At 37.0% G+C, this 25,360-nt stretch overlaps 1 protein-coding gene across 1 annotated transcript in view; it reads right to left on the bottom strand.

Moving 5' to 3' along the window:
• Nucleotides 1-25,360, bottom strand: part of MTREX (Mtr4 exosome RNA helicase) — a 44,366-nt gene that overhangs the window by 2,059 nt on the left and 16,947 nt on the right. The window contains exons 16-25 of the mRNA XM_030466709.1: nucleotides 13,469-13,619; nucleotides 11,978-12,150; nucleotides 11,598-11,666; nucleotides 8,174-8,302; nucleotides 6,804-6,914; nucleotides 6,287-6,475; nucleotides 5,071-5,234; nucleotides 3,610-3,715; nucleotides 2,523-2,579; nucleotides 1,959-2,121 (exon numbers count right to left, since the gene is read on the bottom strand). Coding sequence (XP_030322569.1) covers nucleotides 1,959-2,121; nucleotides 2,523-2,579; nucleotides 3,610-3,715; nucleotides 5,071-5,234; nucleotides 6,287-6,475; nucleotides 6,804-6,914; nucleotides 8,174-8,302; nucleotides 11,598-11,666; nucleotides 11,978-12,150; nucleotides 13,469-13,619 — 1,312 coding nt within the window. The remainder of the gene's footprint in view (nucleotides 1-1,958; nucleotides 2,122-2,522; nucleotides 2,580-3,609; nucleotides 3,716-5,070; nucleotides 5,235-6,286; nucleotides 6,476-6,803; nucleotides 6,915-8,173; nucleotides 8,303-11,597; nucleotides 11,667-11,977; nucleotides 12,151-13,468; nucleotides 13,620-25,360) is intronic.

Genomic DNA, 25,360 nt, shown 5'->3' with positions numbered 1-25,360 from the left:
GAAACAGTACAGGAAAAACATGGACCAGTTGGAGAAGGTCTAGAAGGGGAGGGTTACAAAAACAACCAGAGGGCTGGAGCCCCTCCCCTGTGAGAAAAGGCTGAGAGTGGGGGTCGTTCAGTGTAGAAGAGGTGGTCCAGGGAGACCTTACTGCAGCTTCCTAGTATCTGAAGGGGACTTGTAAGAAAGACAGGGATAAATATTTTGTCAGGACATGATGCAATAGGACAAGGCGTATTGGTTTTAAACAGCAAGAGATTCAGACTAGATAAAAGGGAAAAAAAATAACTCGGTGAGGGTGGTGAAACACTGGAACATATTGCCCAGGGAAGCTGTGGATGTCCCCTCCCTGTAAACATTCCAGGTCAGGTTGAACAGAGCTCTGTGGGTGACCTGATCTCTTTACTGCAAGGGTGTTGGATGAGACGACCTTTCTAGTATGGAGTGAAATACTAGCTCTGGACACAAGCACAGTATTTAGAGGAAAACTGTCCATGTGAAGAGAGCTTCCTACAAAGCTGATGGGAGAGTGAAGTGAGAAGAAAAGTAACGCTTCTAAAAACATTCATATGGTACCAGCAGTCCATGACAAGTTTCTACTTTGAAGTTTTTCACTTGTCAGGTTTCTTTCTATCAAGAAGAGTTTGTGTGAAGGCAGCAGTGAAAACCTGCAATGACATCAGGTAAGAAAACCCATACATAATCTCTTGGACACAAAGCAAAAGCAAAGCAAAGCACAGGCAGCTTCCCCAAGTGTGGCAGCCTAGCACTGTGGCAGACCCTGGTTCAGCTCTCACGAGATTCCACTCAACTCCATTTAGAAGGTCAATCCTGATAACTACTCCAGGGAGTAGTCATTTAAGTATAGTTGGGGTTGCTGCAGACGTACCTTCACAAAACAAACCTAACAATATGCAACTGATTAACATGGCTGTTAGCTTAGTTTACTGTTACTTCCTACAGCTTTTCAAAAGCTTCTCTAATTTATATTTCTTACCAACACACACATTTCACCTTAATGTCATTTTCCTCAGCCAATCAATACTGCTCCAATCTGTCACAAGCACCACTTGCTCTTGGAGCACTCAGGCTTATGCTGCCAGGCTTACCCTGCAACCTGAAAAAGCAGCTACTTACCTACCCTAGCCAGAAGCTTCCATGCCACTCACAGATGCACCCAAAAGGGGGCTCAGACACTTGCACATCAATACTAGTTAAATAGAAGAACACTGTCTTCAGGCTTGTGAGTGTAGAAGCATGTGGAAGCCATCACTGATTGCTGTCTACAAAAATTCTGCTAGTGCTTGGTAGTGTGGGTGGCAGCACAAAACTGAACATTAGTCTCTCACTCATGAAAAGCAGTCTTTCAGAAAGTACTTTTTAGTAAGTCTGGGGAGTCGGTGAAAACTGGCTTAAAAAAAAAGTGGTGGCTTCCAATACACTCTACTGGTTGGACAATTTTCTGCCACCTTACTAAAACTGGTGGCACAAGAGTGAAGCTGGGACTCCAGGTAATAGCAGCAACTCATCACTGCTAGTTCTACCATGCTCAAAAGGCAAAGAAAAGGTACTCCTTGCAGAGCCTTAGTAAGCCATCATGCTGTGCCTCGTGGTAACAGCCTCTACCAAAATTTAGACGCAAAGCAGTAATACCTAAATTGCAAATTTCTTAAGACCAAAATAAGGACTCTGGGTTTTTGCTTGGTGTATGGTTGTTTGGTGGTGTTTTGAGTTGTGATGAACCATCCAAAATGGAGACTTGGTCACTGTCTCTCACTTCTGTGATAGCAGGAAAAACAGTAAGGAGAAACAGCAAGGAGACAGCAGGAGAATCCTTCAGTTTACCAAGTAAATACAACAGTTACCTGTAGTGAGAACAAGTGCAAGAGCTGTACTTCTTAATAGCAAGCACTTGGAACACCATCTCACACCTCTTAAAGACAAGCTGATTAACATACCTTCAAAGACATCAGTCATTTTGCAGATGTGAGCAAAGTTAGCTCCATTTGCCCATGTATGCACAACATCCATTAGGTTGGGTTTGAAAGAATTTAAGTAATTTTCTTCATCAATTTCCAGTTTTGCTTCTGCTGATACCTTGGCGATTCTTTTTGCACACTCCTTTAAAATAAAGTATTCCAAATTTATAATAGACTAAGTGTTTAAGCAGTTGAAAAGATTGCATATTATTAGGTACTGCATACAAGATGAGGTTTCTTTTTCAGTGTGCAGTTATTCAGAATCAAAAAACCACTGAATACATTATTAAGTCTGCCTGCACTAACAACTTAAAGTGTGCAGTAAGCAAGCTTATAAAAGTTTTAAAATGCATGTTAGAAATTTACATAAAGATTTCTTGAAAACTTGGTAACATGATTACACATGGCAAAACCAAGTGCAGTCAGTGCCAAACGAATTCTCTGATGATCCAAAATGACTGTGCACTTCTAATTTGCACTCATACATTTTGCTTGTGTTAACATCAGCCCTAAGCTCACACAGATTTCTCATGGACAGATTACCTGCATTTGTCGAAGTGGTCCTGCCAGCTGCTCTGTCAATTTTGGCATTTCACTGGACTGAAAAAGAAGACATTAAATAATCTCTGTTATCAAACACTAGAATTTACTGAATTCCCCAAGTACTTGTTCTTCAAACTACACAAGAAAATTAAATCCTTCTGTACAGTAATGCCAATGGTATGAAAAAAACCTCACCTGTTTTCTGAACACTTCCAAAATTCCTTTTATCGAGCTGCTCTACAGTGCTGAACTGTCAAAATGCTGATAATTTACTACTTTTAACTTTTACAAGCTTTTCCTTAGGAATATAAAAACTCCAAATGTTTTTAATAACTTCAGCATCAGTGGTTATGAACAAAACCACAGCTATTTAATTACAGCAACATTTTTATGCCACACCTGTTTAGCCTCAAGTACTACTGTTGAGTGACCCACAATATTTGATTCTAACCAACCATGGCTTACACTGGCATCTCTCTATTATCAGAAATAATGCATCAGCAAATGCTGCTAATGTGCTTTCCACTTTTAGAATCAACGTGAATGATCCATCTTGTTAGCTATCTGCAGTAATATTTCTTATCAAAACTTATTTTTACAGTATTTTCTTGATCATGCTCAGCTTCTACACAGTTTATAGGTGAGAAAACAATGACATCTGGTATTAAATGCCCATAGGTTTGCTTTTAATAACAAATGGGCTGGTTTTAACCACTGTTTTGGTATCAGTGCCATATGGTACTGTCATTTCCATCAATAAGTCAAGGGTACTGTCCAAATAATGGGCATATCTCAGAATTAGAGATACTTTCCCCTACACTGCAGAAGCAGGTATTAAGCTTCCTTTTTAAAACAATCATTCTGCATTTTGCACAAACTTTGGCACATCACTCATGAGGAAAGGTACTTTAGCACTGAAGCTTTCATGCTTTTAGTAAGCTGAATGAGAATTCTTGTCAAAACCTTAGGAAAGGATAAAAATGTTCAGCGCCTTGTACTGCTATGACCAATTTCTGGAACTGAATTAAAACCAAAACTGTTGGAGGGCAGGAATGTCTACAGTTTGTGAACTGAAGAAGTAACTCACATTCTCTTGAAATACGAAACAGCTGAGTAGTGCAGTTGCTTGTTCTGCAGATAAGTCATTGAAGAGACCATTGAACATCATTTCTGTCAGGAGTAGCTCATCAGCACTAATATATAGAGAAAGAGAAGAAAGTGTAGGAAGAAGAATTACTAAAATGTAACTTTTAGATTAAATACTATTAATCTGTGAAGCAACTGGATATGAATTAGGAACAATTCATTAATTCCTGTTACAGAGATACCAATTACTAACATATTTGCTTTTTAAGGGGGTTGCTACTAAGTGAGTGAGACAGTATTTTTAAAAAAACTAAAAGCTTCCATGAACCACACAGAATCTCTCCTGAGAGTTCATAAAAGTTAATATTAAGTTGCCTCAGTCAGATGTTACCAGACTGGATGTCACAAAATTAAAAAGAAACAGACTTAGATAGCATAGAACTAAAGTTGGTATTCCTGCTGCTTAAAGAAGACTCAGCTGCCTGTTTCCAAGATTTTTGAAAGAGGAAAAAACTCGGTTCAATTTACTTGTAGAATAAAGACATAATCATGAATTATAAAAGGATGCGAATCCTGTGGATAAAAAATGAACACATACTACTTGGATAAAAAATAACATTGCTGGTAAGACAGCATCTTTATTTTTCTTCCCAAAAGGATGGGGAAAAAAACTATTTTACAAAGAGAAGTGTATACCATCAGCAAACAGTTCCTGAAAGTCAGGAAATTTATAATATCAATTCTGATTCAGCTTCCCCATTTGCTACCAAATTTTGCAAGGGGAAAGAGTTACTAGGTATCAAACAAATATAAATAGCATCTTTCAAAAGCATCTGTGAGGTAAGGAGCACAGCATACACTGCAACTTTTAAAAATACACAATTCTACCAGAATCTGAGTTACACACTGAGTTACATTCAAGTTTGATTCATGAGCGTCCATGGAATGGTCACAATATGTTTCCATACATATGTTCCTACTAAGTGCACAGTAAAGCACATCGCTTCTGTATATTTGTTCCAACAGCACTATGGAAGCAATTAAGCAATTTTATTCCAAACATGTCAATGACTTGGTAATTGCTGACTGCTACATTGTTGTTTGTGAGTGACTCTGTACTAAGAGTCCTGGGAAGCGGAACCATAGAAACTGACACCATCCTCTCATGAAATATACAATATTGAGGACAAATACTATTGCCTGAAATGTGTAAGAAAATAGCCATTGTTTTGGCACCTTCATGTCCATGTTTTAATTTTAGAATCTGTTGCATTTTGTCCTTAAGTTCCTACCTTTACTGCTTCAACCAGTATATTCCCTTTATGACACACAGCATAATCTCTGAAGCATCTTTTGATAATTGTTTCAGAACTTTTAAATATAAAGGTGACATACTACTTCTGAATGAGGACAATCAAGGGTGTACTCATGACAATAATCACTTCACACAGGAACTAATTACCTGCTGATTTCACAAGCAACCCTTCCTTTCATCTCAATAACATCTGAAGATGTGGCAAACCCCAGTCTTCTCAAAACACGCTTGCGGCACTTGAGTTCATCCATTTGTAAGACAGTTCTGGCCTTTTTCAGTTCTCGCTTTGCTGCTTTGATATCCAGAGCAATCTGGGAAGTCAGAAAGAGAGAAATCAAATGTTGATGGTTTAACAGATGCAACTCTTTTAAAAACATTTCTAATTTATGTCAGAACAACTGTGTATTGGCATACTTGTTGACACAGGCTCATCTAACTCTACTAAGCAGAAAGTTAAAAATTAATTTGAAAAAAAGAAATTAAAAAAAAAATAAAAATCAGGCCTTAACCACCAGAAACTCAGGCAAGTTTGGGTACTTAAGCTATTTACAGAGTGGGGAAAAACCCTAACCAGCCCCCACAAAAAAAATACGGAAATAAACATTGCTTAAGAAACGAGCACTCATCTTCTAAGATCTGTACCAGTTCCCAGCTGGCCAATTATTCAATAAAAAGTAACCCAAAGTCATTATTTCCTGCTATTAGAGCCTCTCCAGCGCCTTGCAGTTTATTACACTTCACTGTCAACATCCTCATAGTGGGGTGTTCAATGCATACACCCTCAAAGACAACTGCTTGGTTCATCAGGTCTTGCCACATGCAATACTGTGCTGTCCACACCAGAACTACCTCACCTCTGTAAAGTGACTCCTGAAGAACCTGTTTTCTGCAGCAGTTCTGAAACCACAACCAGTTTCAATCTGCAGGGTACAGCTCTATATAAATTATGTGTACTGCTTGAAGGCTGGGTGTAGGCTCAGGAAGCAGCAGCACAATGATTTCTGTGGTACACTTCCCAAGCTAGTTACCCCCATCAATTCATCTCAGTTCTCCACAAGGTTTTTACAAATGGTCACTTATCTGTGAAGACTTCACCTACACTGTATTGTGCTAAGCCTATTCAGTGAAAAAGACTTCAGTGGCACCTCTATAGTCTTCTAGTTCCCAATGCCTTTTCACATGTACTTCCCATCTGTCTCAATCAAGGGCGTAACACTGACTCAGTGATCTGTTAGTCAGACTTAATGATTTTACTGTATTTAAAAAGGATTATTTGGGCTTTGCCAATAAAAAGAAGAACAAGAATAGACTAATACTGTTCCTGTCTCTTCAGTTAAATACAGAGTTCTGTTCTGTATTTTACCTGTGCTTTTTTTTCACAAAGTTTGTATACTGTTTCCAAGTTGGCATCATTGTGAAGAGGATGTGAATACATCCTATGCTCAAATGCCTCTACTTTTTGGATTACTTTTTTCAGTCCTTGATCCTTGATGCCCATGTCATCAATAGGGTCTAGTAATGGTATGCCATCGGGAAAGCGTTTCTGTACTTCCTAAAAGGAAAAAAAAACCCAGTAATTTTTTTGTATGATTAGTAACAGCAAGATAAACTACACTGTTTTCACAAATCAGCTGGCCCAACTGTAAGGTCACAGAAGGCAATAATGTAAACTGTGTATGTTTCAGCAGTTTTCAAATAAGTTCAAAATGACTGCTGACAAGGAGAAACAACTGACATGCATCATGGTTTCCAATCCCTTTTAAGAATCACGCTGCAGATGTGACACAACCTTTATACAAGCATTTTTAGAATAAGTTGTCTTAGGGTCAGAGTGCCTCCCTGATCAGAGCAGAAAATTTTCATAGCCTCAAAGAACTTACTTGTATAGATTTTAACACACTTTGCCTGTTGTCAATTGGCCTCAGGTCTTTTGGTATGTAAAGTCGGACACTGCTGATAGCTGAGAGAAGATGTACTAAAACAGGAACAACCTATCAAAAAGAGTGCAGTAACTGATAAATCAGTAAAAAAATGTATTTTTTATTACTGTTCCATAACAAAACTTTACAAAGGGAAAGGAAAACTGAGTACACAAGGACACAGAAGTGGGTAAAGGAATATCAAGAAGCAGGAAAATGTGGGTAATGAGATAAAGTATTAATAAAGAAGAAAAGTACATCCCAATGGGAAAATTCTGTATTGAATTAAATCTGGAGAGTGGCTACAAGTGGAAAAAAAATTAATTCCATTTTTCTATTATCTTACCTCTTAGGTACTGGAGCATGTCTTACAACACAAACCAGACAAACTACTTACACACTTAATTAGGAATGGTTAACAATAGAGAACATAAAATCAGCAAATACATACTCAAAAGTATAAAAAATCATTAAGACACCATGAAGAATGAATACTGCACACCAAGCTTTAAATGGACTTTGTGGAAATAAACCAACAACAACAAAAAACAACTCAAACAAAAAAAAACTAACCATGAAAACAAATTAAGCAACCATCTCTGATCTGAAAATTTTGTCTTGGTATAGGGTTTGAAATGGAAAATTTAAAATAATGCAAATGCTTTCACTAAAAATTTTAATTTAAATTTAAAATGAGATAACCTTGCAAAGCTGAAGGGGTCTGAAAAAAAAAAGTCAGGAAAGAATTTTTTCCCTGAGACAGAAGATACTCTTATGGAATGCAGCTGCCAAACAGCATGCTAAAATTTATAACTCAAGAATTACATAAAATTCTAACTACATTCTAGTACAAAATCTAGTAGAATAAGATTTTCCTATCTAGTAGAATACAGTAGATTCTAGATTACTAGATTTCAAATCTAGCAGAATAAATGCATGTTACCCACAAAATCCTGCGCAAATATTCCAGAAAAGATACAGACACTTGTTTAACTACAGATTTTAACACATATGTAGGTAATTTTGATAACTTTGTTTTAAATTACTTCTATTATAATTCACCTGCTGATTTGAAATAAACAACACGACAGTAATTAAGTTTTAATGCTCTTCTCATATGGGAGCAAACTCAGTCTAGTATTTTGTTCACATTTGAAACTCCCTCTTCTGTGAAATCACCAGCTGTTTAAGAAAGCAGAGTTAGATGTGTAACTCCTCCCTCGTCCTGAATGCAACAATCCCTGTTTTAACCACAGTTTGCAAATGCTTTGGAAATACAATCTTTGAGAAGATTTATAAGAAATTACTGAAAATAAACAAGTGTAACAAACCTGCATCTCTCCTTTCTCATCAGGCCTGGCTGGCTTTGCAGCCTCAGTGGCAGAATTTTTCAAACTCTCCTTGCTGCAGTGCAGTAGCACTTCCACTACATACAATGGATCTAATTCACCAGAATTTGGCTGTTGAGGACACAGAAAAAAAACCAGTTATTTTTAAATATCAGCACAAATAAGAGAAAAAAGCATGTTTTTATTCAGTATTAAAGGTATGAAATCACAGAAAGTGGCTGCTCAGTGATGCAGTATATTCTAAAAACTACTGAATCAGTATTGATTGAAAGATCTCACATACAGAAAACCACACTGAAAAAAATTACTAAATTACTAAAACTACTATTCTCCGCCACCAGTGTGGCCCAGTTTTTAGTGGTAGCTTTAGGTGCTTCTGCCTTCTCTTCTAGACACAGTTCTTTCAAACTAAGCCAACATCTTTTTTAACTGCAATGTGAAATCATGCTAGCAGTACTGAGCTTTGCCTTCTTTTAAAAAGAAACAAAAGCTGGGGCATCTGTTTCCTTTACAAGTTCAGGTCACTCTCCCCAATAAAGACCACAGAAAAATCTTTCACATGTAACAGCTTATACCTGCAGCCAACAGGACATGACATCTTGCAGGCCACATCTTGATATACACCCCAAACAGCACTACTAAGCTTCTGACATTCATTTACAGAATGCAAACACACAGATAGGTGGCTGAAGACTACTGTTCACTAAGCTATAACCTTTACTGTACAATGCTTTAAAAAACCCTGATGTTACCTACTTGCATCAATATGCACTAAGGTTGTACAAATACACTCCTAATTTAAGCAAGTATTTTTATGACTTTTAATACAACTATAGGCCTAACACTCAAGGCAGACATCATCATTTAAAATACTATGCACAAGCTTCTCTGCTTCCAAACACAAGAGAGAGAGAGCAGTCTTTTCAAAATCCTGTGTTAACTCTTAAGCCTGCTAGGACAGCTGATCATGTCTGCAAATCAAGAAATACAACATAGATAAATACAGATTCTCAGATCAGTAACATCAAACTCACTGAAAATTCAGTGGCCATGACACAGGTCTAAAAATTATGTGTAAGCACTGAAGATGTGGACAGATAATAAACAGTAACAAATAAACAGGGACATATGCATATAAATATGCATATAAATTTAATATTCAAGGATTATAATTATCTAAATGAGGCCAAGTTGCAGCAGCTCTAATTTTAGCATCAGTAGCTGTTAACAGACAAAAAAATATGATGTCTTGAATCAGTGGTCAGATGACAATAAGAACTATACACAGCACAATAATAAAACTAGCAATATGCTGGAACAATCTAGTGGAAATTTCTTACTCAAAAATATTTGGTTTTTTTAATGAATTCCAAAGCAAACAGTTACTTTGCTAGCAACTATACTGTACAACATAGTAAGTACTACTGCTTGAAATAAATTCTTCCAACTGCTGTAGTTCAGGATACAGTGCTACTTGCAGTCACTATTTTGTGGAACACTGTGTTAAAAAATTATGATGTAAAAATGTCTAAATTACCACTGAACATGACTGACAATGTCTCATGTTTTTGCTTTCACATTGCAACAAACAAAGAAAACAACTCAGTGAAACAGAGACATACTGTAACCCTAAATGTCAATCATAATTATACATATTCCTCACTAGAAAAAGGGCTTAGAAACTATGATACACTGAAGAAAAATTTGCACATAAGGAAAAACTAGGAATATAGGAAGAATTCAGTGTAATTTCTAAAAGCCAATCCGAAGAACTGTCTTAGAAGTAGATGGACATCTTAGAACATCTTACAAGTAGATGGAGGTTTAAGGACATCACATAATACCAATAAATTTCCAGTACTAGATAAATACATTACTACAATAAATAGTAATGGGGAAATGCATCTATATCTCAGGATAACCATCTATTGAACAGACACAATAATATCAGTAAATAACATCTTTATGTCATCTGTTTTTCCTCAGCTCATAGAACTAGTCTTTCCATACTGATTTTAAAAGTTACATAGCTTTAAGTCAGTTCCATAATTTTCAGCACTATTGTCTGTCATAATTTCCACAGCACTCAGAAGGAAAAATTCAACTCAGCTGCTAGGACGACTTAATGAAAAAAGTGCTGCTGCTGCCAGAGCCATCTCCTGAAGAACAGACCATAATTTCAAAGCTAACATTACAACCTAACAGCTTTATACAACAGTGAGACAGGCCAGATAGGGAAGGCAAATATATATGGATAAAGTATGACACAGATAGAAGAAATGGCTCCATTGACACAGAAGCTGGAAATTTTACATAAAGACTGGGGTGAGAGGGAAATCTGTTTTACTGCTTATATGGCTCCATGAAAAAAGCAGTATAGAAGCAAAAGTTCAGGCAACACCAGTATCAGTCCAGTTTTCCAACGTGAAAAAGCAAGCAATGTAATTTTAAAAAGGAAGATGGAACACCAAAGAAAATCCTTTTAATGAGCTTTGTATGCACACAGTTTTATCGTTCCCTTTTTATTACATATTAGAGAAGCACCAAAAGGTGCCACAATATACAGAGCCACCAGAAATTAAAAAAGACAACTTCTAATTTAGACATTAATGCAAATGCTCTCCTGCCAAAACTACTGCAAAAACACTAGGACAAAAAAACAGACTTAAAACTTAGGTGTTAATTTAGCATGCAGAGGAGCCAGTCAGAACACTTCTAAAAGGAAGACCAAAACATCATCTCTGAGGTTACGTGGAGACAAACTCCAAAAATGGACTTTTGGATGGAAAACAAAATCTGGCTTTTACTGCATCACTGCCCTCCATATTTTTTGCCTGAAGCTATTGCTATTGTTTTGCTTTCCTTGTATTTTAACTTCCCAACCCTCAGCTCTACTGCAACATCTCAGGATGAGCAATTCCATGTCTCATACACCAGCGAGAATTCAAGACACTTTTGACAAGCTTAAGATAACTTTCTAAATAGAGCCAAATGTCATTCTTTCCACTTTCTCAACCCTTACAGCTGGTATATAGTTTTTGAAAATAGGTAACATAGTATTCTTCCCACAAGCAGCTTAGCATAGTGCTGTTGGGGATGTCTCAAACAAAATCAATAGTTTAAAACATTTTTAGTGCCAAGTACAGTTTCGAACTACTTATCCCAGATACAAGCAAGCATTTCCTCCATAAACATGCCAAAAGTTAAAAAATAAAAAACTTAGGGTTTGCCCCACTTTCCATAGTTTTTTCTTTACAATTTCACTTCAGGAAGGTCTGAGCTTTTTGCAGATTTAATGCAATAAGAAATTTTTTTACCTTTGAAAACTACGAAGAAAATAGGACTTTCATTTTCAGGAGAAGCAGTAAGGTGTATATTTTACTAATGGAGAGAATGTGTATTTTACCTTAACATTTGATTTCTTAGAGAAATTAATGACCACTCCCCATCCAAAGTCATCGTCTTCATTCTTCACCTGAAAATATTGTAAGATGTTACAACATAAACCATGTATGGCCAGAACCTAGCCATGCATGTATTTTCATACTTCTGATGTTTACGACAGCAGTGATGGACTATCACTTATCACAAAAACAGGATTTCTTTTCATGAATTGTTGAATGTATAACAAAGACATGTAACAGAAGTCAAAACTGTTGCTTAATGCAATGAATGCAATTTTTCAAGATGGTAAGATGGCAGACACAAATGAACTCTGCAAATTTTGCAGATAGGTAGAGATTTGAAATAAAAAGAAAACAAAATGCAAAATGAGTATCGAATTACCTTCACCAGTCTTCCTGGCTGTAGAAAGGGCAAGCAATACTTCGGTTTATGAATATATTCTTCAATTTCTTTACCCAGTTTTGCAAGCTGCTGTCGGATTTTGTAGTATATGACCACATTTTCCTCATTGGGAATTACTATTTTGTTGTAATGTCCTTCCAAATTATTTACTCCTATAATAAAAGGTAAAATCTCATGGAAATTACTAACTTCACATATGTTTCACTTCCTCCAGTATTTTTACACCTTATTCAGGCAAATCAGTTTTTATTATAAGCAATATGCTTAATTTTAATTTTTTCATTTCTTCTCTACCAATTCTCCCTCTTGCAAGGTATTTAAGTCTGTGGGTGACTCAGAAATCCCACTTGACTGGGACTTGAGAGACAGCTCAGGGACATGCTCCCTATTTTTAGCTTCAAACTTTTTAAAGGAAAAAACCTATCAATCCGTAACTCCTGGGCATAACTTTCCTCCTTGGTCTGAACAGCCATTTCTCTCCTTTGTACTTTTAATTGCAACTGAAGCAACTGTAAAAATTCTGACAGCCAGTACAGTACTTAAACCAATATGTCCAAGAAATATGAAAAATGTTATTTAAACAGCAATGCTGGAATGCAAAAAAAAAAATAAAATTGAGGCATGTCAGTTGGAGAATGGAGATTCTCAGGAAATACATTCTGTGTTTGACTACCACTGTCTTGTAACTGCACCTGCAAGCTAACAGAAACTCTACAGAGGGAACCCAAACCTCTCTGCTTGTCTGTCAAAGCTATAAGCAAGCACACACACAACGTGTCTGAACATTCGTATTACATTAACAGTGTACTAATTATATATTAACAAAAGCACAGAGATATTACTCATTCCTAAGTGGCAAAGGAAATAGTTACCTCTTGTATTGTTAAGATTCATTTGGGTTAAGTTTTGAAAGAGGCTGCACTCTCAAACACTGGCCTGAGATCTTTGGAAACTGGCTCATGAAAACTCTATTTAAAAGATCACTGCACAAAATCTATTTACTCAGTGGAGTACAAATAATGTTTCAGTCCTCTCTGTATTTTACTTTTTATTTTAATTAAGCCTTTTTTCCTATATTAGTCTGAAAGCAATGTGCCTGAGTTCCGCATTTTAAAAACGAGTCAAGACTTTTCTTCTCTGCACCTCTATGAAGCAGCAAGAACTTTTAAACTGTTCTTCCTTCTTCCTGTCCTACAGTTTAGTAATGTGACAATCACTCTTCTCTGACTTAACAGATGACAAATTTTCACAAATTGACAGCACATGTCAATAGAGATATTAAGAACAACAAGAAATTACCCTTACTGAAAATGTAACATAACAGCAAATCATGCAGTGGCAGCTGTGGGCAGCGAAGACAGAAACTGCACTGGTACAAACTCTTGTAAATGTAATGAAATTTAACTACCCCAATGTCACAGTGCAGCACTTTTATACTGAAATTTGTGTACAAGATAAAGTAATACTTACTTTCTACTATTTCTGGAATAGTTCTGTAATGTTGGAATTGATAGAAGGATTTCTCTAACATGTATTCAGGGTTAATTTCCTCTACTCGAAGCAAGTTCAATACCATGTTGTATGTCAAATGAAATGCACTGTTTAAAGGATCAGCTGAACCCTGAAAAAGATTCAAGAAGACAGTCCAGTTAAAAAATTGCAGCGTATAAGATCGTATAGTATAGATCATGATACAGTGTTTTATATGAGGAGCTGCTCTAATGGGCAGTACAACTTGAATTTAGATTACATGTCTCATCAAATCCAAAGCAACTTTATTATGCTGAACATAATAGGATTTGATGCACCATCATATCTACAATTCTATTACAACAGTGTAATTGTGATCTCAAAAGTTCAAATGAAAAGCTTAGATATTTCTTATTTGCAATTATTTGGTTTCAATTTTTTTACCTTAAAAATATTAGTTATTTAACCTTTGGAAGAAGGGGCAAGCATTCTGGGATGAGTACAGGGATCTAGTTAAGTAATGCAGAGGGAAAATTAGAAAAGGCAAAAGGCCAACTGGAGCTTAGTCTGCCCACTGTCATAACAGACAACAAAAAAAGTTTTCACAATTGCATTAACAATAAAAGGAGAGTGAGGGAGAACCTCCATCCTTTATTAGATATGGGGGGAATCTTGCAACCAAGGATGAGGAAAAGGCTGAAATTCTTAATGCCATCTTTGCCTCAGTCTTCATTAGTCAGACCAGCCACTCCCAGATTACTCAGCCCCCTGAGCTATAAGATGAGGAGAGAGCAGCACAACACCCCATAACCCAGGAGGAAGCAGTTAAGGACCTGATACAGCACCTGGACAACCACAAGTCCATGGAGCTGGAAGGGGTTCACCCAAGACTATTGAAGGAGTTGTCAGAGGTGGATGACAAGCCACACTCCATCATTTATTAGCAATTCCAATTAGCAGGGGATGTCTCCCAAATGACAGGACACTTGCCAGTGTGATGCCCACCTAACAAGAAGGGCTGGAAGGAGAATCCAGGGAACTACAGCCCTGTCAGCCTGACACTGGTACAGGGAAAAATTATGGAGAGTTTCATCTTGACTGAGCTTGCATCATAAAGTGCCAGACACCCAGGGGATCAGCATGGCATCAGGAAAGGCAGGTCCTGCAAGATCAATGTATCATTTTATGACCAGGTGACCTGACTAGTGGATGAGATAAAGGACACTGTCTACCTGGACATCAGTAAAGCCTCTGACACTGTCTCCCATAGCGTTCTCCTGGAGAGGATGGCAGCTCATGGCATAGACAGGTGTACTCTTCACTAGGTCAAAAACCGGCTGGATGGCCGAGCATAGAGACTTGTGCTGAACAGCTAAATCCATGTGGTGGCTGGTCAGAAGTAGCGTTCCCCTGGACTCAGTTTTGGGGCCATTCTTATTTATTATCTTAAATTATGATCTGGATAAGGGGATCAAGTGCACGATGATGCTAAGTTAGATGGGAATGGTCATCTACATCAGGGTAGGAAGGCTCTACAGCAAGACCTGGACAGCCTGGCTTGATGGGCAAAGGTCAGAGGTACGACATTCAACTAGGCCAAAGGTCGTGTATGCTGGTTACAACTCAAGGCAGCATTACAGGCTTGAGTAAGAGTGGTTGAAAAGCTGCTCAGAGGAAAAGGACCTGGGGGTGCTGGTCACCAGCAGTGTGCCCAGGTGGCCAGGAAGACCCAAGAGCATGCTGGCCTGTATCAGAAACAAGTGTGGTCAGCAGGAGAAGAGAAGCGATTGTGTCCTGTACTTGGCACTGGTGAGGCCACATCTTGAGTACTGTGTTCAGTTTTGGACCCCTTACTACAAAGAGGGACACTGAGTTGCTGGTGAACGTCCAAGGAAAAGTAAAAAAGCGGGTAAAGGGTGTGGAGCACAAGTCTTACAAAGAGCAGCTGAAGAACTGAGGTTGCTTAGTCTGGAGAAGAGGAGGCTAGGGGAGACCTTATCACCCCCTACAACTACCTGAAAGGAGGTTGTAAAGAGGTGAGGGTTAGTCTCCTCTCCCATATAACCAGTGATAGGATGAGAGGAAATGGGCTCAAGTTGCACCAAGGGAGGTTCAGATTGGATACAAGAACAAATTTCTTTAAGGAAGGAGAGGATAGGCATTGGACAAAGAGCTAACTTGAGAATTCTAACTTAAGTGTCAGAACAGAAGACCACCCTGATAAACCAATACTGAAGTTGCTGCAAACAGAAGACAGACACAAAACTTCTTAAGAATGAAATTTCCCAACTGCATTTCATCTAATGTAGCATGGGTATAGAAGGAACAGATGCCTGATAGTTCTTCAGAAAGGATGCAAGGAAAACACAGGAGCTATGAAGCAGAAGTTACAATTTGTGTGCAACAGAAGAAGTGGAAACCAGAATGAACAGAGGGATAGAATACAACAGGAGATCAGCATAAGCAGACCTTTTGTGTATGTAAAGTATATTCTAAAAGTGCATCAGTTTGCAATGCTTTAGTATTTACTGCACATTCAAAAGTGACCTATACATGCAATAGAAGAGATTTGCTACAAAAGTGGTGTCATTTCATTAAGGCCTATGAGTAAATTCAGTTACAATTAAATGTTTTAAATTAATAACGCAAACAGATAACAAGAACAAGGATTTTTCAAGACATTTTTCATGTAACTTTATGATTGCTGAAAGTTTAACCTGACACTGGGAAACACACTCCTCTGCACTTCCTTTTAAGCTCCAGATTTTCTTTACCTAGAACCAATTACACTGTATCTTCTTCCAACACATTCCTTCGCCTTTTCCTACACAGCAAACTATCTAGCAGATACTCCCTTATAACTCATTGTAAAGAAAGCATGGGCTATTAAAAAAACAAACTTGATGATTAGTTTATATAAGCATATGCTCAAATTCAGATGAAGTATTCTCCTAGATCAAGTGAAGTGCAATGGATTTTAAATTACATTTCCACAACAACAAATTACATTTAAATTACATTTCCACAACATACACACTTTTCTTTCAGTTTTAATGAACCATAAGGAATTCTGACACTATGTCTATTGATGAACTGATGTTATTAGACTCAGTAAGAGATAATTTGAATCTAAGGCTTCTTCACATGTAGGAGAGGAGATCTAAGAATACTGTAATCCCATTTACTTTATGTAAAATACAGAGCCTTATGGATTATTTTACAAGCTCCAGAATACTACTCACTGCAGCATGATTATTTAATCTCAGAAGAAAACCCAGCTGCAACAGAGAAGCATTCAGCATATGTATATACTAAGAAAGCAGAAACATGAACACATGAGAACAAGTTTAAGGTTAATCATATAGCCTCATGTTTTGCTTTCAATGGCCAAAGTCTCACTCTACTTAAACACACATTCATCTTCACCTCAAGTGATGCACCACAGAACAGAAACACCTCTTAAGTTAGATCATGAAATGTGTACTTAAATAACACCATCACTTCTGAAATTACCACAAATGAGTTTCTATGAACAGAAATGCATCACTAAGTATGATATCAACAACTGAGCTGCAGTGCACAGAGGAAAGCTCAAGTTTCTACAGATGTCTCTGGTCTGATATACCAAAGAATGATGAGAGAACTTCTGTTGACAATGCTAACCAACATGTAACAGCTTTTTCCTAAGACCTGCTAAAAGGAGATGTACTGAAGCTCTTGTACAGTCTTCTAAATATAAGCTATTCCAGGAAAGAAAAATTAGCGCTGCCTTAAAAGTTTGCTTCTCTACAGCAGAAAATGCCATTTAAAGAAAGGCATTTACTAAAGAAGGGAACAGCAATTCTTGGCAGTGTCAGCTGTGGGTCAGTCTATTCACTGCTGTAGCCAGGCATCAACTAAAGCAGCTGGAATACACGCACCAGCTTTATCTACAGACCAGCAGACATCTCACTAAGTGTGCTTGCAAAATTATCAACTATTTGAAATAATACTGTGTCATAAACTCATTTGAATGCTATCAAAAAGTGAGAAAACAATGAGCTTTATACAATTATAATACATGCACAGGACATGCCAAGAAGACCAAACAATTCCTTTACATACACTTTCTAGGCTGCTTAAATATCAGCACAGTTCAACTGTGAAGAGTGACTTAGAAACGATCTATAAACCCCAGCTATTTCAAAGACTATATAAAGCAGACATATTTGAAAGGCAGCATTTGAGAATGTTGCTGATGTAGCCATTTTTATTTTAAACACATGATCAGCATTTTATAACTTGAAACTAAGACTGTTCCATTAAGGCAAAGCAGTTAAAATACATGTCCTATTTTGGCAAGATTTGTAAATTGTTCCTGTTCCTTCATGTCATAAGCTCATCCTTCTGCAAACCTCAGAAATTATGATTTTCACAGCATTGCTCTCTAGACAATACTAAATTCTAAATAAAAAGTCTGGAGAAGCTCTTTTTTTCTGAAAACTGGAACTGTTACTTCTCCAGATTAAATCCAACTACAATATCTTAACTGTATTATACCCTCAGCTGTCAGTGCATTCTGCAGCATGCATTAGTCTCCACTGACTACCCTGGGCTACCAAGACTCACATCTAACAGGAAGTAATCACCTGGATGCCCTTGCCTCACTTACCCTGTAGCAACATAAAGATTTTGCAGCTGTATGAGGAAACCCTATCACAAAATGCAGCCCTTCTTTTATACCGAATAGACATTGAACAGCCTCTTCTGGCAAATTACAAAGACTGGCATGATTACTCAAGAGGCAATTAGTGGTCACCTAAAGACATCTGTCATACATATGATGGAGGGAAAAACAGGAGGGGACGGAAAATGTGATGTATTACTGAAAGGAAAATGGAAAAGATCTTAACTTTCTGTTTTAGCTTGCTGTCATAGAGCCTACACAGCACATAGTGTCCAACTAGCCTAGATTTTGCTTGCTGCTAAGATGTAAGAGGCAAGTCAGTTCAACTTACATTTCCTTTGTGATGGTTTCTTTTCTTGCAATCCTTCTCTGCTCAAACCCTGTGTCACTAGCTCCCAGATCAATTAAGTTTCAGTCTTACTTCCTTAAAAACTATGTGAAGAATCTGCATGGCATTCAGCTCCTCTCTACCATAGATCATCCCATAACAATTCATCAACTTCTCTTTAACAAGCTAGGGTATGCAATGATCTGCCTCAAGTTCTCTCAGTCTCTGAGGATGTCTGTACCCTCCCTCCAGAGAAAAGCTCCATATTACAAAAAACAAGAACTCATGCAAAACCACTCATGCAAAGTGGTAAAAGATCAGGCAAAAAGCCTAACTGATTAGATCTGCAACAACAGCTGATGAGAAATACTTCCTTGAACAGGCATCAAGAAGTCACTTTCAAATACATGCTGTGTCCATGATTTTACTGCTGCTGAAGAGCTACCATGCCAGTTCTCTGGCCTCCTTTCATCAAGCAATTCCTTCTTCCTCACCACTTCAAGGAGTCCCTCCTCATCAAATCTTCAACAGACAGTAGTAACCAATTTATTTCTCAATTTTTAAAGAAACAGAACTATACTGCAAGCTTTTTTTATCCCTCTGGATGAGAACTGCCTGGATACATATGAACAGCCTGGATATATCAGCTAATAAATTAATGACTTACTTTGTAGGCCTGCAATCACTTCCCTTCTTGAGAAAATATAACTTACCAGAAGCACCCTTTCAAGTTTTCCAAGATCTGAGTTACAAAGAATGACTCATTCAAGCTGATCACAATAAAACTCAAGAATATGACTACAAACAAGTCACTACCGAAGTAATTTAGGAAAGAACTATCTGAAAATTATAGAAACAATTTGGCACTACATACTGTGCCATATCTAACTGCAATCAATTTCAGAACAGAAAATCTTCCTAACACAATCACATCATAAAACCGGGCATTTAGCATTTACTGGTCATACCATTTCTTGCCCACATAAACCAGAATCAGGGAAGAGGAAGACTGGTGTCTGGAATTGATATTCTCAAGGTTTTTTCACATTTTTGTTGTTAACCTTAAGACTTGGAAGCCTTAACTAACCAGGGATCTGAGAGCTGTTTTATCTGCTGGCTTGCATAATTTTCTGCAAAACAGTGATCCTGTTCACCATGTCATTTTAACATCTGTTTCCCTTAAAATTTTCTCCATGACTTCAAGCTAAAACCTCGTTGACTTCAACAGCACATAGTGTTCAGCAGTATGTACCTTTCGTAAGGCTTACTATCTCTGCTCAGCTTTACAGCATAGGAAAAACATTTCCATTTTCAAAACAGTTTTGGTGCAGAGAGGAACAAATTTTGCACATAACTTTTCGTGCTCTCTATCCTGTCAGAAAAAAACATGTTTAAAGCTTTCACAGGCAACATAACAACTGTGTCTGAAATTCACTCAGCGGGACATTACAAGCTAAGAAAGATGAAAGAGGCAACTTGCAAATCAACAATAAAGTATCTTTCACAACCACACAACTCAGATACACTACAAGTCATAATTTATGCCACTTGGTCCACTGAGAATTTCATTTCCTTATCAATACAGTGTTTCCAGAAATAAGATGAATGAATGAATGAATTAATGAGTTTCCAAGAAAGACACAAAGAACCAATTTACCAAAAGAGCAAGGAACAGAACATACTGATGGTATTTAAAGTCTCTTACTTTTCTCCTTATCATGGGTAGTGCACTTGCCTGTCTGTTACGGTTCTCATTTTTAATTTCTATAAAAAACCTCGTTAAATAAAAATGCAAATGACTGATGTATTGACACAGAAATACTTTTGGTGAAATACTAATTAATATCACACTCTTCTTCCACATATCAATACATGAATCATAATGAATAATGTCTCTCTCAGAATTATCAAAAAAGACTGTGAAGTAACAGTGATAAGACGACTAACCAAACTACATTACCATGACTGCAAAACCAATAAAAAGCCCTTCTACAGGGTTATTTTTAGAAGATAATGTTAAGGAGTTATTTTGACCACAAATTTATTACCAGTCTGGCTCACTGCTTTGCGCCCAAAATGGTTGCACCAACATGAACAGAAACCACTGTGGATGGTAAAAGACTGATTTATCCAGACTTTGCCAATGAAGATACCTCAGGGTTGAGTTCCACAAATGCTTCAGTTGTAATAAGAGTCTTAACAGGAAAAAAATGTATCTCATTTTCTCTGCCATGCAGCTACTACCTGCAGGCAGTTCTGAATGACTGAACTTTTCAGTCATTTACACTCTCATAGCATTGCTACACAAATTGCTCTGCACAGAACACAAATGGATGGTGGCCAGGAAGGTACAACACTATAATGTACAATGATTCTTTAGGACCTGAGTTGGCATGAAAATACTGTATCTGTATTTCATGATACCTTTGAGAGAGTAATGCAGAAGCTATCTGAGATCCTCAACACTCACTGGTTTCAGATTTGCTGTTTTGTGCAGTCAGTGATGTGGCAACTTAAAACACACTGCATACTTACTGAAATTGTTAAGTCAACAGAAATGTGCTCTGTAGCAAAGACCATATCATACCACAAAAAATTAACATAAAAATCAGATAAAATAGTAGCTTTGCTTTTTGTTCATCTTGCATTTGTCTTTTTTGGTTTAAGAATAAGGCAGAGGAAAAAAATCTTGCTTAATCAGTCAAATCACATTTATATTGTAGTCATTTTACCATAGTAAATTTCAAAAAAATCGGTCAGTTTAGGGGGGAAATTGCTTTCCAAAGACTGACTAAATGAAAGTTGAAGTAGCTTGTATTAAGTACCAACATAATTAATAAATACTATCAGTTAGCTTAATCCTACTGGTTCTGGAAAAGCCTGAGGTAAAATTCAAGAATGACTAGCCATTTTACATGCCATATGATACACCCCATCCTCCCACATTTTGACTGCAATTGTTAGGAAGAACTCTTTTATCTGCTGGCTTGCATAATCTTCTGCAAAACTGTGACCCTGTTCACAATGTCATTTTAACATCTGTTTCCCTTAAAATAGCTGAATTTTCTCCATTACTTCAAGCTAAAAGCTCGTTGATTTTAAGCAGATTTTAAACTGAGGTCAGAATTCAAATGCCTTCTGGAATTGAAACTTCAAATTTATTTTTTTTTTAATTTTGATAAAGTATCCAAAATGCTTGGTTAAAAGATTTTCATCCATTTCACAACTATAGATTAGAAAGAACATTATATTCTCCTCAAATCACTGTTTTTGAGTTTTCAGTAGCTTTTCCAACAAGTCAGTGCTTACTTTCTATTTCTCTTACAAACTACGCTTGGTAAATTTCTCAGATCCTGAGGCATTTGTTTTTCAGTCCATATAAATAAGCTTTAAGTCAAACCACAGTACAAGAGTGTAATTAAGATGGCATGTTAAGATGATGTTTGCAGAAAGACTGAATGCTGACAGAAGACAGCTTCTTTAGAAGGCTTCACATGCTGTCTAGTGCACTATCCCAGTCAGCAAGACTAAATGGAAAGCTGGTACCCACTAGTCACTGACAAGTTGTAAGAAATTAACTGAAATACCAGTTTGCTTCTCTAGAAACATCTTAAAAGCATTTGGTCACTTTGTTTCTTGGGGTGGGCTACCAGCAGTATCTAAGGGTTCTGTGGAGATTTTATTAAAAAGGTGAAGTAGTGAAGTAGGTGAAGCCATATCATTCATTCCACACCAATTTCAAAAGAAGACACCACATTTTGTGCAAGAAAATATTATTCAGAAACATTGTAGCATGCTATCCTCTTGACAAAGAAGTTTGTGCTGCAATTTTGCCAAACACTTTGCTAAACTCTATAGCCTGCATTTGACTGTACCATGAGCTTTCTGATAGAGATTATCAGCAGCTCCCCATTTCTGTCTCCTTTGGCAGCCCTGCATAGCTAGCAACCTCCACGTCTTTAGTCCAGATGGTGCTAGCCATTTCATTTGCAAAAAGGACTGCTGTTGATGCTCTACTCCTGTGCTTCTGGCCTTACCATGCAGTAAGAATTCAGAAGAGTTTGTAAGAGCAAAATGAGAACTCAGTGTAACAGCATAGATCTTACGACATTCTCATGCACTGGAAGGGTTTTTCTATGTATTAGTAAAATTATACCATTTGAACAAAACCACACTATTAATTTCAAAAGATGATGTTCATGTATATAAGTATTTCAAAGAGTAACAAAGACGGTTTTGAACTGTCCTAAATTTATCTAACATTAACAACAAAAAAGCACCCCATACCCCAACCGAATCTACACTTTTAGACTAAGCTATTTTTTTTAAGTTACGAAGTTCTACTCAATTTAAGACACTTGCATTTATTTGAAAACACAGAAAGACTGGAGAAGGATCAGACCCTATCAGTCAGTAAAAAGCAAGCCAAAAGAAGCAACAAGCAAACTCACAGTCAAAGATAAAGTTAACTACTTCTGTACAGAACAGTATTTCTTTCCTACACAACCACTGTACGTCCTGAATTCTGACTTATGCCAGTTTTTAACAGTTTCACATAACAATGGTGTTTCTCACAACCCAGGCCAGAGTTTTAGTTGCTTGTTACACTTCCCGTGATAAAATCCACATCAATTTACACTGGTGTCCAAAACCTGTTATTACAGGTAGCTATACTTACACAACTGCACTAACTTTCGGCACTCTTATCAGCTAGCTCCTGTCCACAAAACTCCTCTTCTAGCAATTGAAGCTTAATACTTCCTCACCCATTTCCAATCCTAAATTTATTCCTGATCAGCAAAATTTATTTTTACAGAAGCATTGCTTCTTATGCCACATAGAATTTTCTGCATACTTGTAAGTCTGGCAGGAATAACTGCTTCTTATATTAACCAACACAATATAGCGGAAGATTTTAATTAAGGAAACAAAACCAAAAAAATTCCCATTATATATTTATTAGAATTATGTAAATGTAAAACTCTACTGTCTCCAGACAGCTATCCAACAATAGTGTATGCACTTAGCTCTATAGATTTGTCCAAGTCACTAGTTTACTATTCACTGGTCAAATAAATGCTGAGGATAAACAGGAAAACCTAGTTACCCTGCAGAAGATAAATGTATGTTACCGAGTTTAAGACATGTTTACAAATATCCCTAAGAACTCCATCTAAGATTTGATCTTTGAATTTAATTCAAGGTACTGTACACAATGCTGCCATGAAGAGTGCCACAGCCAAGCAGCACAGCTGCAGGACTACTTCTGATACTGGAATATACTGAAGCCCTGACTTCTCTGATCACTGTTAGGCATCTGATAACACCATTTCTAGATGATTTGCTCGAGCATTTGGGAAATGGTTTGGATTATACATGTATTAGGGTTGAAGAGCTGTGATAAAAATGTCCTATTTCCCATCATTCTTAAAATGGCTGATTTATTTCTCCTGAGGTTTTCCCTAGAAATCTTTAGATTATCTTGGCAGTAATATATTACTTCAAGACACAATTGTGATCTTACTGCAGACAAACACCTAATTCAGACACACTCAGCAGTGAAGACTAAACATGAGCAGTGAAGAAGTATGTCTGCATACATTCTAGGCCTGTTTTGACATAATAATTTCCTCAAAGTGCTTTGCATTTAAAAAGGAAAATACGAAGTGTTTTTACTGTTGTACTACTCATCTCAAAAGATTACTTTTATTGCCTTTTCACCAAGTGGCTGAACAGTTACAGAAGTTACAGGTGCATCAGCACCTCCACTATAGCACCTCCTGATGTTTTTCAAGGAAATTTTAAACTCATTTCCTTTTCACAAGTGCAGTGGTGTGAAAAATACATAAAATGCATGAATCTGTTTAGATCAGTGGAGAAGAACCAAGCAATAATATAGAAAACAAAAAAGCTGTCATTATTCTTCCCTATCGTTTCCTTATAAATCAAAAGAAGAAACATCAAAGGCATAATAGTCTCAATAAAGGAAATCTTTATTACTTCCTTAAAATCTAGACCAAAAATTAGAGCTAGTATCAAAAAACATTGCCTATAATTTTCTTTTTTCATCTTATGTCATGCAGATTGAGTTATTTAGTTCTCAAACTACTCAATTTACAATCTTAAAATAGCACCTTCTGAATGAGTTTGTAGAGTGATCTCATAAAGCCAGCAGATGAATAATGGAAATATCACTTCTTCTTAATCTATTTACAATTATTTCATGTAAACTAACTTTTGGGAGATATTATCTATAAGCTACAAATCTATGCTTTTTATTAACTTACCCTGATGTCGACTTAAGATGATTCTCACAATTTACACAACCTCTTTTAATACAGTGCCATTTTAAAACAAAGGACCTGCTATTTGTATCAAGGCTACAAGTTCCTGAATAGTGGGCAGCCCAACTCCCCCAAATCTTCAGTTGTAACATGAGTGTACAAGCAGCTCACACTGCCTAAGACAGGCAACACACACAGCAAAACATGCTTCATTATGGTTATTTTTGCCATAGAATTTGAATACAAGTGCAGTGAATCGAATGCTTCACATTCAAATTACAAAGCAAGAGGGTTTTACTGTATCAATCTGTAACAACTTCCCTAGCAGTCTGGGGACATCCTATAATCTAATACTCATCTCAACCACAAGAGTGTACTTTTTTCCCAAACTCTTGATTTGCAAACCTCAGAGTTTCCTACAAACACCATCAATTTATCCATAGTTAATTTTAGATCACCAAAAGCCATCTCACTCTTCTTATTGATACTCTGCATATGCTGCGTTTTTGCATGACTGTGTCCTGTTTGTCTATGATGAAAATCTATTTTAAGCACAGAACCAGGCCTTTAATAATTCTGTAAAAGCTCAGCAAGCCTTTTCTAGTTCAGCAATA

The sequence above is a fragment of the Calypte anna genome, chromosome Z (assembly GCF_003957555.1).
Source record: "Calypte anna isolate BGI_N300 chromosome Z, bCalAnn1_v1.p, whole genome shotgun sequence".
NCBI lineage: Eukaryota > Metazoa > Chordata > Aves > Apodiformes > Trochilidae > Calypte > Calypte anna.
Note: the sequence above shows the minus strand (reverse complement) of the source record. Positions and strands in the feature narration are given on the sequence as shown.